General features: G+C 42.4%; 1 protein-coding gene across 3 annotated transcripts in view; it reads left to right on the forward strand.

Moving 5' to 3' along the window:
• Positions 1–14,882, forward strand: part of MTM1 (myotubularin 1) — a 98,848-nt gene that overhangs the window by 59,743 nt on the left and 24,223 nt on the right. For all 3 annotated transcript variants that reach the window (XM_082609684.1, XM_082609685.1, XM_082609686.1), the window contains exons 7-8: positions 8,169–8,252; positions 10,551–10,700. In XM_082609684.1, coding sequence (XP_082465810.1) covers positions 8,169–8,252; positions 10,551–10,700 — 234 coding nt within the window. The remainder of the gene's footprint in view (positions 1–8,168; positions 8,253–10,550; positions 10,701–14,882) is intronic.

The raw sequence follows: 14,882 nt of genomic DNA on the forward strand, positions 1-14,882 counted from the left end.
TAAAGTCAGTCGATTAGAAATCTTAATTCCACCTGCAACCTAATTCCTCTTTGCTGTGTAGGATAACATAACACAGGTCCCAGGGATTAGGACATGGACATCTTTGGGGGACCGTTATTCTGCCTACCACACCAATCCAGTATACTTTCTAATTTTTTGATCTTTGCTAATCTAATAGGTGAAAATGTAGATTCCTAGTTTTATTTTGTATTTATCCTATTTGAGTGAAATTGAGTATCTTTTGGTTTGAGCTATTTGTATTTCTGTTTCTTCATTCTCTTTGGCTTCTGCCCATTTTCTTTGGGGATTTTGGTCTTTTTTGTTGTTGTTAGTTGTAGGAACTCTTTATGAGTTGTAAATATTTTTCCCATTTATCTTTTGACTTTTCTTATGGTGGCTTTTGCTGTGGATAATTTTTAAAATACTTATTTGGTAGAATTTGTCGATTTTGTGTGTGTGTGTGTGTGTGTGTGTGTGAGAGAGAGAGAGAGAGAGAGAGAGAGATGGGGGTCCCTAAGCCCACTCCCAAGTTCAGATTCCTTAGGAGAATTCACAGGACTCAACATATAGTCATACTCACAAGTATGATTTAATACAGCAAAGGGATACAGAGCAAAAGCAGCAAAAGGAAAAGGTGCGTGGGGCGATGTTGGGGGGAACCAGGGCACACTTAAATCCTACAGTAGCAAGTTGTGACAACCCATGGGAAATGTTACCAACCAGGGGGCTGGTCACGTAGACACCCTCTTCCTAGCACATACCAAACTTCCAGAGTCCCAGAAGGAAGGCAGGGGTTTGACTTAAAGCACGTTGTTGGTATAAACATTTTAGGTGCCGTAAACTTAAACTCTTATCAGTTAAGGAGTGGTGGGCACTCTCCCAAAATCCAGGTTCCCCGATGCCAGCCAGGGGCCAACCATGCCACAGGCCTCTGTAAGGACAGCAGTCTCAGACCTGCTAGGTTAACTCTTTTCTGCACACTTCTCTTTATTATAGCTTCTGGGTTTTATATCCCAGGTAGGAAGGTCTTCCCCAGTCAGAGTTATAAAAGAATTATCCCATGTTCCTCTAATACTTTGATTTCCTTTTAAACATGTAAATGTTTGAGCAATTTGGAATTTATCCAAGGTTGCCTTGTAAGATAGGGATCCAACTCTTTCTCCCCCTTTTATTGCAACATCATTTGAAGACCAATCCACTGGTTTGAAATACCACCTTTATCACACACCAAATTCCTCTCTGTATTTGGTTTTATTTCTGAATGTTTCATTTCACGCACCAATCACTCTTCACGCACCAGTAACAGTCTTGTGACTATCAAGGCTTTGTAAGATGTAATGTCTGGTAGGGCAAGCCCCTTTTTGTTCCTTCTCTTTTTCCTTTCCTTTCCCTAGTCTTGGTCAGCAGACATTGTAATTGTAATGTAATGCCTACATTACAGCCGCACGCTGGAGCTGGAGTTGATACCCACTCCCTGTCCCCAGAGGGAGCACAGTTTTCCTGGGTGATGTGGACGAACAAATGCATACGATACAGATACAGATACACAGGGTGTCAGGAGAGGGGAAAGTCAGTGGGTTGGTGTCGAGGAGGGCTTCCTAGAGGGGGCCAATCCTGAAAGATGAGCATACTGGGACGGTATGTGCAGGTGTCCAGGGGCTGGACACAGGCTGACCCCACATGCGGATTAGAGTCCGGGAGTTGGTGTCCGTGTGAGGGTGGCAGTGAGAGATGGCACTGGAGGGCAAGGCGGGGCCAAAGCTTGCAGAGCCTAATGTGCCCCACCAAGAAGTTTCGTTTTTTATTTGAAGGTGAGGGGAGCCCTTAAAGGGGTTTAGGCAGGAAAGTGACATGATTAGATTTCTGTTTCAAAAAGATTCCTTGGGCTGCAGCATGCAGAGTAGATAGAGAGGGGCAGTAGTCCATTTCTGGGGATGTTTGTTAGTTGCCTTGGTGTATGGTCATGAGTCCCTGAAATGGGGCAATGGACAGGGACAGGAGAGAATGGATTTGAGAATGTTCCTAGAAGATAAGATCAGTAGAATTTGTTGATTGACTGGTTATAGTTATGAGGGGGGATGGGATGATAAAGAGGGAAGAACCGAGCCTGGATAAATAGGTCGATGGTGGGACCAGTGGTCAAGATGGGGAACATAGGAGGGGAGTGAGGCAGAGAGGGCAAGTTGCATTTTGGCTATGCTGAGTTCCAGGTGTCTGTGGGACAACCAGGTATGGGTATCTGGGGGGCCGGTGGCTAAGAAGGCCTGGAGCTCTGGCCTGGGGAGAGGTTTATTTGGGAGACCGGCTGTGATCATTGGAATTTTCATCGATGCGACCAAAATTGCCAGGAGAGAGAATTACAGTAAGAATCGGGGTGCAGTGGATGAACCCTGAGAAATGTCAGCTTTAAATGATTATGATTGTGGCCAAGTAGTGAAGAATGTCCTTTTTCTAAAATGCTTTCAAATGACATTTCAAATGTCCTTTTGTAGTCCTTTCCTGAAAAAATGAATATGTACATTTATATATGAAGGTAAGGTTGACTCAAGAATATTAAAGCCATTTTCTCCAGGGGAAGTGGTAGAAATAGGACAAGCAAGTTGCTTTTTGACCTATGAGACTTGTGTCAGATTTTTGGATGAAATTACTTTTGATGCAGTTGTATGAATTAACTATGTCAAGTCATGTGAAAAGAGGCTGAAATCCCTATCTAGCATGAAGCTGTTACTTACAATTATAAACTTTGCCAAGTTTCAGCACCTCCTATGGTTCTTCCTTAAAATTTTAGACTTTTTCTCCTAACCTGAATGAAAGAATTATTTTTCTTAGATGAAGGGGTCTTATTTCTTAAGTGTAATCCAAAAGATGAAAATGAGATAATTTTACATTGCTGTTTCCTTCAGTGGTAGATGGAAGCTTTGAAAAAAGCGAATTTCAGGAATCAAATTCGAAAAAAAATGCTCCCTTAGATTCCTGTTCAAACATTCCAAAATTCTATCAGGAGAGAGTTAGTGACCAGTTTCCTGAATTTTTAAGGCTAGGTCTTCAGAGATGTAGTAAATCGTGTCCACTGATGACCATGCCTTTGTGTGGTGGCAGCATCATTTGAAAGCACTATTGCATCTACATAGCTTATCAATGTATTTTCCTCAATACTGTAGAAATTGTCTTCTTCTGTAACTGTCTCCCTATTGAATGATCTTTAATTTTTATAAATCTAACTCTCAAACATCCACTTCTGAGACACGACATTGTTGACAAGCCTTTGGGAGAAGAGGCTGTCCATGAGGGGCGGTCGTGAGATCAGGGAATCCTAATTCGGTGACAGACAGTTCTCCCTCCTCAAAGAAGGAAACTCATGAATCACTCATTATTTATAGATTCTACTCAGTAAGAATAAATCCAATCTAGATGTTTAAAGCAAGTCAGTGCATCTTTATATAAGTGCCATTTAAAAATAAGGGCTAATTAAGTGAAAGCCAAAATCTGCTGTCATTTCAGATGTTTGCTCCCACAAGACATAACAGTGATAAATGTAGCTAAATTAAAAAGACAAGTTACATTCTCTTTGTCAGAGCTGTTTTTATCCCTAGTGTGAAATTGGAGATTTTCATCTCAACTTTGTCCTTTAACATTTTTCAAATGTTACATTGTGCTATTTTTAATCCTGGAAAAAATGCACAGGATTGCTTTTTTTTTTTCCTCTCAAGTCTCCATGTGCTCCATGCATGGTATCTCTTGACTAGTAGGAATCTGAATTGGTGAAATGCCCAAATATTCATACAGAGCCAAATAAAGGAAGACCTGCTCACTTGAAGCCAGGGGTGAGCACTTGAGTGTGTCTGTTTTCTGATGTCGGTTTCCTAGCTTTGATGCTGGGCTCCGGTTATGCAAGATGCTCACACTGGGGAGGCTGGGTGAAGGGCCTTCCCTGTACCTTTCTCTACAATTTCTCATATATCTATAATTATTGCAAAATCACTTTAAAAAAGTAAAGCAGCCCCCCAAAGCTTGGCCACACAGAACCCTCAGGCAAGATTCCCATGCGTTCTGGAGTATTCCATGGCCCTTGAGGATCAGGGCATCACCCCCTGGAGGTTCTGGTTCAGCGGGGCGAGCCGGGGCACAGGCAGTGCCTGGCACGTTGGGGAAGTGCCCCCCACCCCAGGGTCCCGAGGCAGAGGCGAGGCAGGGCCCAGGCCCTAGGAGAAAGCCAGGAGGGCTTCTGGAAGTGCACGCTGAACACTGACCTTGGGCAAACCATCCTCTGCCCCGAGGCTTTGCTGAGCTGGGACTGAATCCTTCTGGTGTTCTGCACAGGCCGTGAAGCAAAATGGGTGCGGGGACGGGGTCACCGAGGGCACGTCATCACCCACTTGGCGAACCTGACTCCCTGCGTGCCCTCAGGAGGGAGCGTCTCTAGAAGCAGTTCTCTCTGTGGGACTTGTGTTTCCCAACCAGGTCCCCTACGGACCCAGGGGTGTGGTTAGGAACAACTGGAAAATGTCAACCCGCAGATCAAGTTCTAAAAAACTCAAAGCCTTAAAAACTGCGAGTCTATAAGAAAATAAAGGACAGCTAAAAACCTCAAGACACATAACCTGCTAACTTTAGGTTTTAACAATTTCCAGGCAAGAGCTGTAATTAGCCTTGTAACAAGTAACCACTTGTAGGGAATTTTGTACTTTTTAATAATGAGGTACAGATGAATGGGTTCTGTTGTCCTTGCTTTAATGCTTAGTAGTTTTAAGTTTTTTGTAATAATCCACCTTTATGTTAGTCTATTGAGAGCTTGTGTTTTAAAAGTCTTGCTTTGTTCTCTTATCTGAATCTTTAAGGGAAATAAGGTAAAAATTGAAATATCTGAGAAGTAAGTCCTGTACATTCAACTTTAGAAACTGTCAGTGTTGGTTCTTGTAGAACGCTTGCTTCAATAGAGCCAAGGAGTTAATGACAACTTAGTGTTTACATTGTGTTTTCCTTTAAAAACTAACAAGTAATGCTTTTTTAAAAAAATGTTTTCTTGTGATTGTAAGCTGATTTATTTGGATGATTAAAATATTGGTTTGAGCACCTGGTCTTTTCCACCTTAAGCTCCAGTTCAGTGTTAGATGTGTTGATATGTATTTCATGGCAAGAAATATCTGACTGTTACTTGATTCATAAAGTTGCCTGAAATATTTGTGGTCCAAGTCTGGCTCTTAGCATCAAGAGTCTCCTGGTGGGCTCCCCTGGTGGCACAGTGGTTGAAAGTCCGCCTGCCAATGCCGGGGACACGGGTTCATGCCCCAGTCCGGGAAGATCCCACATGCCGCAGAGTGGATGGGCCTGTGAGCCATGGCCACGGAGCCTGCGCGTCCGGAGCCTGTGCTCCACAACAGGAGAGGCCACAACAGTGAGAGGCCCGCATACCGCAAAAAAAAAAAAAAAACGAGTCTCCTGGAAGCTCTGTCCGTCATAGAGTTCCCATAGGCGCTTTTTCCGGGTAAAGGATGCCAGTCATGCATTCGTCCTATATATCTGGACGTCACTCAGTGTCACTGCAGACTGATTTCATGAGAAAGGCCACCTGGTAGGTCGCTACCTTGAGGACACCATCATTCCCATATTAATGACAATTCTTTTATATGACTTATTTTCAAACATTAAAGAAATTATGGGGATAATTTTGGTTTGGGCTATAGAACTTTATCTTCTGATGATAACAGTTTTGTATACTTAGATTACACTTGTAATTTTAATGTAAGACGCAAGAGGATAGATATTTGAAGCAAAGAAGGAGTTGCTTTATTAGTGATTGAGAAATAGAAAGTTATTGAAAATGCTGCTGGCAAGTCGGAGCACACTCTGGGCATTAATACACATGACGGTTTTTCTGGAGAGAAAGCATTATTTGGCCTCTGAGTGAACAATTTTATTCCTTCTTCTTAAAAGGACACCATATTTACTTGAGTTTCATGGGAAAGATGCAAATAGCTAAAAACTGAAAAATGAACAAGACTCATTGAGTCTCATTGAGATCAGGAACTTATTTCAAGAAAGCAGATCCTAGGTTTTCTTCTAAAGTGAGTGACAGTACAGCCTTATGTCATCTACAAGTATGTCACCAGCACGAGGTTCAGCAGTATTGAGTATTTACCTGGGCCAGGTACTGACCAGGGCAGTGTCCCGGGCTCAGATGTCACCAGGAGGATGCTTGGACATGTTCTGTAGATTCCGTGTATGGATAAAGAAGCATGCTATACATTTTAGTGCTCTTTGCACCAGAAGTCCCTCTGTCTCTGAGTTGAACTTCAGTTAACAGAAATCACTTGTTTTCCCCGGGAGTACTGAATAAATAAGTATTCCTGTGGATTCACTGTCAGCCTAAAGCCTCAATTGCATAGCTAGGTCAGCGTCATTGCTAATGTGCAGTCACAGAATACAGAGCACTTGGGCCTAGTGCTGCCAGAGTTGAGACCTGCTGATGGTGCCACATGCTTTGGAAAGTTCAAGAAGACAGTCCGGAGAGCATGATCTTGATCAGTTTTCACCTTAAACCTCTTGCCACTTAAGTACAGAAAACCGTTGCCGCTAACTGATGCTTTACCAGAAATTCTCTGTAACGCTGGGGTTGGGGGAACACTAGCATTGGAGGCCACAGGCTGATAACAGGAAAATGGGTGGAAGGAAGATACTTAGAGGAAAAGTGCCTCCAGAGAAAGCGCTTTAGCGGGGGCTGTATAAGGCTTCCCGTCCTCATTCAGTCAACAAATATGTATTCCACCTACACAGGCCAGACACCGTTCCGGTTACTGGGGATCCAGGGTGGGAAAAAAGCAAGTGTCTGCCTTCATGGAGCCCATGGTCTAGGAGGGAGGACGGTAGGGGTCCAGCAGTAACAAATAAGTGAATATAGGTCAAATGGTCATAAGTGATGGAAATAAAATGGGAAGGAGAATGGGTGGTCCTGTTGTGGGGGAACATGTGTTAGAGAAAGGCTCACTGATTAAGGTTACATCTGAGCAGAGATGTGAAAGAAGTAAGGGAGGAAACCATGAGGGCAAAGGATTCCAGACAAGTGGAACAGCAGGTGCAAAGGCCCTGAGATTGGTGCGCGCTTGTTGCTTTCCGGGAGTGGCACTGAAAGCGTGGCTGGAGTGGATTGAGCAAGAGGAAGAGCAGAGATGTGGTGGGAGACATAGCCAGGTGGCAAGTACTTCCACTTTTACCCAAAGTGAGATGGAAAGCCACAGGAGGATTTGGGACAAGGGAAGGATTTGACCTGACTTAGGTTGTGGCACAGTTACTCTGACTTTAGAGGTAAAGATGAAAGCAGAGGACCAGTTAGCAGGTGTTATTATAATCCAAGTGGAGATGGCAGAGCCTTACACCAGGGTGGTAGCAGTGAGGTGATGAGCATAATGCCAAGGTTTTGGTTCAATCAGTGTGAAGGGTGGCGCTGTCATCTGCTGAAATGGGGAGACCGGGAGGAGTTGTGAACGTCGCAGTCCCCCGGCTGTGGTGGCCAAGTCTGCAGATCACAGTGGGGCTGGAGGGCGATAGATATTTAGGAGTCGCCAGGGTATGGATGGTATTCAAAGCCATGAAATTCATCAGTAGCACCTTGAGAGTGAGCATAGAGAAGAGGTGAGAGGCCTGAGGCCTGTTGTTTCAGAGATCAGGGCATTGATTCCGAATTCACAGAAAACAGTTAATTAAGAATTTTCTTAACGTTCTGTCACTTTCTGAATAGATTAACACACCACTGGTCCCTTTTGAGACAGTTGCACTATTTAATAATCATTGCTGAATTTTCTTTTTCTTTTATATTTTAGTGTCTTTTACCCGTCGATTGCTAATACTGCTTAAAACTGATAGGCATTTTTGGGTCTGGAAATCTGAGTTTTGTGCAACAGCATTAAAAAAAAAACACCAAAAGAGATGTTTGTAGCCATAGAAAATTGCAGTCTCAAAAGTATACAATTGTTAATCAAGATAGAAGGTAGTGTAAATCTAGTCTAAATTTATCACTGTTATTTCTTGCTTAAAAGTCTCAGTTGGGGTTGTGATTTCATGGTAGGCAAATCTGGTAAAAAAAAAAAAATCAAAGGATGTAGTATTAATAGAGTATTAGTTCCTTAACACTGAACTTGAAATTCTTTCCTTTTTTTTTTTGCCTTTTCTAGCCAATATTTGCATTTTTAAATGAAGAAAAGTTTGACGTGGATGGATGGATGGTTTATAATCCAGTTGAAGAATACAGAAGGCAGGTGAGTCAGTAGATACTGTAGATGTGGGGAATCTCAAACCTGCCTGGTGATGATATGCCAGCAGTCATGCTCTTTGAGTATCAGTAACACCCCTGCTAAATAAATTTTTCCTGGCAGTGGTATAATGTAGCTCATTCTAGTACTGTGGAACCTACAGGCTCATCCCAGGGCCGTGTTCAAGCTGCATTGAAGGCTGCATGGCTAAGTCCTCTTTCCTTCCGCTATGCGAAGAACGTCCATTATATGTTGTCCATGAAATGAATCAAATACTCATAGTCTAGAGAAGCCAGACTTCTGTACCTTACTACTCAGGAGTTGATGTCATGATGTATGTATGTATTTGGGAGCTTAACTATTACTGGCGGTTCGATTTCTGTTATATTCATTTCAGTTTAAAGATTCAAATGAATTAGAACTGTTTTCCTGTAATGACTTTTCCAAGAATGCTTTGATGAATGTGTATGAGAATTGCCTTTACTGCTGTCTTAGTAAACTTCACCCACATGCATGTTTATTTGCAATAATAAAGCGGGAGGCTTCGTGTATTGTTGCTGTTTGGGGCAAAGGTCTCTGCATTTTAAAGAAGATTCCCATGCCTGTTATGGAATAAGAGCTACACTTTGACCTCTGCTGTAACCAAATCATAGGACAGTTAGGAGTTTTGTGATGAGGTTTTTCACAATTCTCATTCTACAAAGCTCATAAAGTAATTGGGAAGTTTTGTTGAATGAGGTTTGAGAATCAAATCAAGCCCAGTGAATGTAAAGTAAAATCGCAGAACCCTAGACTTGAGAAGAACCTTCTAGCCACCACTTCCACTACCGGGCACCTGGGTTGACTTCCTGCTTTAGTCTTTTTTTTTAAATTAATTTTTATTGGAGTATAGTTATTTTACAATGTTGTGTTAGTTTCTGCTGTACAGCAAAGTAAATCAGCTGTAGCACAGGGAACTCTACTCAGTGCTCTGTGGTGACCCGTTTAGTCTTGATCACTGGTTTGCCTCTGTTCATAAGAAGATTCAATGCTCAGGGATGCGGGTGTGGGAATTTATCTCTAGAGCACATGTATGCAGTAGTATGTCCTGTTGCTTCCAGAACTCAGCTTTAGTTTGTTGAGTTTTCGAAGGCTGTGTGTACCTCTCATTTTAATAACCTCTATTCTAGGTCAGTTGTGGAGGCAGAAGAGGGACCATTAAAACATATTGCATGTTTTGGAGACCTCTGTAGTGTTACGTATTAAAATATTTGCACCTTAGTTTTTGAGTGTTATTGACAATATTAAGACTTAGTTTTTAGGGCTTCTAGCTTCAAACAAAACAGTTCCTGTTTTTAAGCTTGTATGCATATATGAACTCTTGAAGGTATTTAGTTCTAGAATGCCATTATATTCCATCTGTTTTTCTTATACCTTTCTGATGGGACTTGTAACTCTCTAATTGGACTCGACATCAGACTCATCTGTCTGGTCTGAGCTCTATAGGGCCAGACCTAAAGACAAGATACAATTTGCGTCCCCAGAGCAAGCACCCACACAGCTCACTTTTGTGTGTGTACCTGTGTGTTTGTGAGCGTGGGGAGAGAGTTATTCCACCACCTCTGGACCTTGTCCACAGTAGCTACAATTTTGTGGGTAGGCGATAGGATGGGAGGTGTCTTCCGTGTCACACTAGCAATCTGCTTAGAATGCAGATGAGTGTATTTCTCACACAGCCCATAGAGCAATCACCCATCCCAAACCACTTGATTGAAGAAACTCTTAGGAGGTGGCAAAATGAGCCTCCCCAGAGGGTTTTTCCTTACTTCCCTTCTGTGAATTTCTTCATAAGCTTAGCCTCTTTCTACTTTGGAGCAGGTTGAAGCATTCCCTCTGTTTTGAGTGGGGAGTGGAATTTGCCTGATTTCTTTTTTACCCTCAATCAGACACAGATGAAGATTACACTGTGTACTTTTCTTTAGGGCGTGGGGCGGTTTGCACGGGTCGGGGAGGAACTTGGGTTTCTCTTTATTGTACAAGTAGTAGAGAAAAGTTTGACATGAAATCAAGGAAGATCTCAAGTTCAAGAGAATTTGTATTTACCAACGATAGTTTAGAATTCTGGAACCCGCCAGTGTTTTGTCTTGTGTTCTTACATTGTCTGGATTATCGATCTGGCTCCCTTACTATAAACCAGTACACCGTTACTACCCTGCTGTCAGAGGCACATGCACATTCTGCTCGAAAGAAGAAAGGAGACCCATCCAAGGCCAGATCCAGAGATGAAATCATCAGTGCTGACGTGGACTTCCTTTTTTCCTGCAGGGCTTGCCCAATCACCATTGGAGAATCACTTTTATTAATAAGTGCTATGAACTGTGCGACACTTACCCGGCTCTCTTGGTGGTTCCATATCGTGCCTCAGATGATGATCTCAGGAGAGTTGCAACTTTTAGATCCCGAAATCGAATTCCAGTGAGTACTGCAATTAATGTTTTCTGTAAGGAGTGCCTTTTCTTCCATGAGAACAGTAGTCAAGTAATTCAGAGAAACAGTCTTTTGGAATTTCAGTCACACAAATAATTATCAAGTGTCCTCTGAGTGCAAAGCAGCAGGCCAAATGGGGCAAGAAGTAAGACGTCACCTGCCTTCCAGGAGCTCGCAATCAAGGACCGAGAATGAACTCAAGTAATTCTCATACAGGAGAGGGTACAGGTAACACCAGGTGGAAAGGAAGAAGGAAGGACAAGGTCTCTGTGGCTTGTGTCTTTGTAGCCCAATAACTGACGGGCGTTAGGTTCTGGGTACTGTCGGTTGAGTTATGCTGGAAACCATGCACTAGCCTATGTTATGGAGCCTATGAGTATAGGCTTTTACATACCACCTTTATTAGGATTCGTCTATCCTCATCATGTTTGTAAGCTGCCTTCATACCATTAGCAACCTGGGGTCAGGTGCAAACTATCCCAAACTATATTTACGGTATCACTGGACCTAGTTCATAAATTAGTCTTTGGTTCTTAAATATTTATGTACGAGTCACCCTGTCTACTCTGTGTCCATAAATCTTGTTGGCTAAAAATTTGGAGATTTTTTCCCCTCTGTTAATTTCCAGGGCATGTCATAATAAGTACATTGTCTTATTTTGTTTTGGTTTGATTTTGAAAAACAAGGGTTGAAAAATTAAGATTTAATGTCACGTTGCCTTTAACTTCCAAGTCTAGACATTTTTGTCCCTAAAAGGATAGTTGTGTGAAACTTTTGTTATGCTATCAACATAATATGAATTGTAACGTTTTTAATGCACTTGCTTCGCTAAGCATGAGTGTCTGTTCATATCTTCATGATATATATTATACTTGAAAGTATGTTCTTTGGCTTATTTTGCTAGAACACTGTGCTGATGAAGCCAGAATTACCATTTCGCTCCTCTTGTGCTCCACCCCTGCCCTGGCTAGCTGTCTTGCTAATCCATGCCTCACCCACAGGAGAACTGGGCTAGGATAGTGTGAATTGATTTTGTTCACTCCTTCATTCTATTAATATTTATTGAACATCTGCTGTGTGTGTGTGCACGCATGTGTGTGTGTGTGTGAATTTCACGGGATTGGGGGTAGGAGAGGAAATGTAACAACTGAACCCAGTCCACTGTGCTCAGGCTGCCATCTTGATCCAGTTGTTCCCCCTGTTCTGAGCGAATGGGAGCCCACTGTAGAGCAAATAGAATGCTTAGCTTTTTATTTAGCCATTTTATTCATCCTTCTTACTTTGTGATGGCCAATTTGCATTTATTTTTCCTAAAAAAAACTAAGGCTAAGCTCTCCATCACCTCTCTATCTTTATAGATTACCATGCTTAATAATATCTAATAATAGATAATGTACTTACTCTTTCTGATATACCTTCTAACCACCTGACTCTTGACTATAACCCAGGAAATGTATTTGCTTTTGATATGAAATCATTAATATTTTATATTCAGTTCTTTTTAAAAAAAAAACAACATATAAAGATACAAAAAGCATGGGCTTCCCTGGTGGCACAGTGGTTGAGAGTCTGCCTGCCGATGCAGGGGACACAGGTTCGTGCCCTGGTCCGGGAAGATCCCACATGCCGCGGAGCGGCTGGGCCCGTGAGCCATGGCCGCTGAGCCTGCCTGTCTGGAGCCTGTGCTCCGCAGCGGGAGAGGCCACAACAGTGAGAGGCCCGCATACCGCAAAAAAAAAAAAAAAAAAAAAGATACAAAAAGCATTGATGAGAAAGCAGTCTTGTTATGTTGTCCATAAATAAGATGCAGAGTATTATAAAATATCACTGAATAACAAAATAATCCACATGCATTAGTGTTCCCATTAATGGATACATACTCCTTTGTTCTCAAACAGGTTGGTCTTAATGTTATCAAATTCTTTAACATATAAGTAATACATATTTATTTTAGACATTTACAAAAATACTGGTAAGGCTAAAGGAGACTGCCACCTAGTGAGAACCAGTTATGTGCTTCCAGACTTCCTTCTATGCATACATATTTTTATTTGAAAAAAAGGAAATTATTCTGTGGCTTATGTCTCAATCTGCTTTTTCTACACCGATGACTGTGTTCACGTGCCGGTGTGTAGATGTACTGTGTAGATTGACAGAAAACTGTCAACCAGTTTTCTATTCCTATTATAAACAGTGCTGTGATAAACATCTTTTGGTGGCTAAATATTTGTGTACATCCTTAATTATTTATGGCTTCTACATATTAACTTCAAAAAGAATAGCCTAATATAGTAGCATAAATTTTAAAAGCACTCACGGTAGTTGATGTGAAATTTGCATTACTTGTACCTGGTCAGCTATATGGCAAGCATTCTTTTTATAAAGGTAGTTGAGATCCCAAAAGAAAAAGCAGGTAAGAGGTGAAACAACTCGTAAGAATAGCATTTCTTAACATGGCCTGGTGATTCCAGTCTTAAATCTCCCACGCAGAGAATGGAGGGCACGGGGGGAACAGGGCAGTTTCTTGCATATGACCTGATTTAAATTTAAAATTTGATGAGGGTCTTTATCAAATAATAACTATCTTGTATGTGCAGCGATTTGCTCTTTTAAAAGTGATCTCATATTGGGAATTCCCTGGTGGTCAAGTGGTTATGACTCCACGCTTTCACTGCCGAGGGCCCAGGTTCCAGCCCTGTGTTGGGGAGCTAAGATCCCACAAGCTGCCCAGCGCAGCCCTCCAAAAAAAGAGTGGGGACTTCCCTGGTGGCGCAGTGGTTAAGAATCTGCCTGCCAATGCAGGGGACACAGGTTTGATCCCTGGTCCGGGAAGATCCCACATGCCGCGGAGCAACTAAGCCTGTGTGCCACAACTACTGAGCCAGCGCTCTAGAGCCTGCAAGCCACAACTACTGAGCCCGTGTGCCACAGCTACTGAAGCCCGCACACCTCAACTGCTGAAGCCCACATGCCCAGAGCCTGTGCTCTGCAACGAGAGAAACCACCGCAGTGAGAAGCCTGTGCACTGCAACGAAGAGTAGCCCCCGCTCGCCACAACTAGAGAAAGCCTGCGTGCAGCAACGAAGACCCAATGCAGCCATAAATAAATAAATAAATAAATAAATAAATAAATAAATAAATAAAATTTAAAGAAAGAGTGATCTTGTATCAAATCAACATGTTGTAGACCTTAAATTTACATAGTGTTATAGGTCAAGTATATGTCAATAAACCTGAAAAAAATTAAAAATACATAGATACTTAAAAGCAATCTCACGTCTTTTCCCTCTTGGAGGCAAAGCCATAGGAGGTGGGCAGGGCAGGTCTCACCTCCACGTTGTAGGTTAGAAAATGGAGGTTGAGGGAGGCCAGTGTTTGTGCCCAGGCCTCCCAGTCCTGAGCCTTTGGAGTCTTAGTTGGGGGCCACAGTGGTGTTTTGACTGGGCCCTGGCAGGCACAGAGACTCAACTGAATGAGTATTCATTCGTATTATCATATAATCTTTTCTCACTGACGTGTTGTCGTTATTATACACAGTGATTTTTATGAACATCAGTGCTCGTCATTTGCCATAGTGGGGAGGTGACTTCAAAGATGACAGTGTACTTGGCCTTGTATTAAGTGAGCTCGAACACTTGTGCTTCTGGGGTTGTGTCTGCTTTTCATGGGTTTTCATACACTGTGCTGGGTACATGCGTTCTCCATTCATCGTCCCAGCAGCGTCATGCTGTCACGTGGCTCTGCATTTGATGAAAGAGGGAAAGGACGCTACAGAGGCTGTGAACTCAGCCACCACACTTACCTTCCAGCTTCTGTTAATTTTATTTTATTTTTCTCTTCTAACAGCTTTATTGAGATAGAATTCATCTGTGAAACCATTCATTCATTGAAAGTGGACAGTTCTGTAGCTTTTGCTGTATTACATTTTAAGCTTCCTTTTACAGGTCTTGTTTCTCAGGTGCTATGAACTGAGAGACCAGGTAGCAAGTGTGCTGGGCTTGTGTGTAAAATTGGAGAAGGTTGATTCTGAGTAAAGGCTCAGAGCTCTCCCAGGAGGCGGGTGTCCAAGCTTCATTGTGGAGACTCTGGCAGCTCTTTGGCTGTCCTGAGATCCTGTTTGCTTCCTTTGGGTTTTCAAGCCCCTGTGTTAGATTCTAGAGTTGAGACTGT

This window comes from Mesoplodon mirus (genome assembly GCF_964341445.2).
Source record: "Mesoplodon mirus genome assembly, chromosome: X".
Taxonomy (NCBI): Eukaryota; Metazoa; Chordata; class Mammalia; order Artiodactyla; family Ziphiidae; genus Mesoplodon; species Mesoplodon mirus.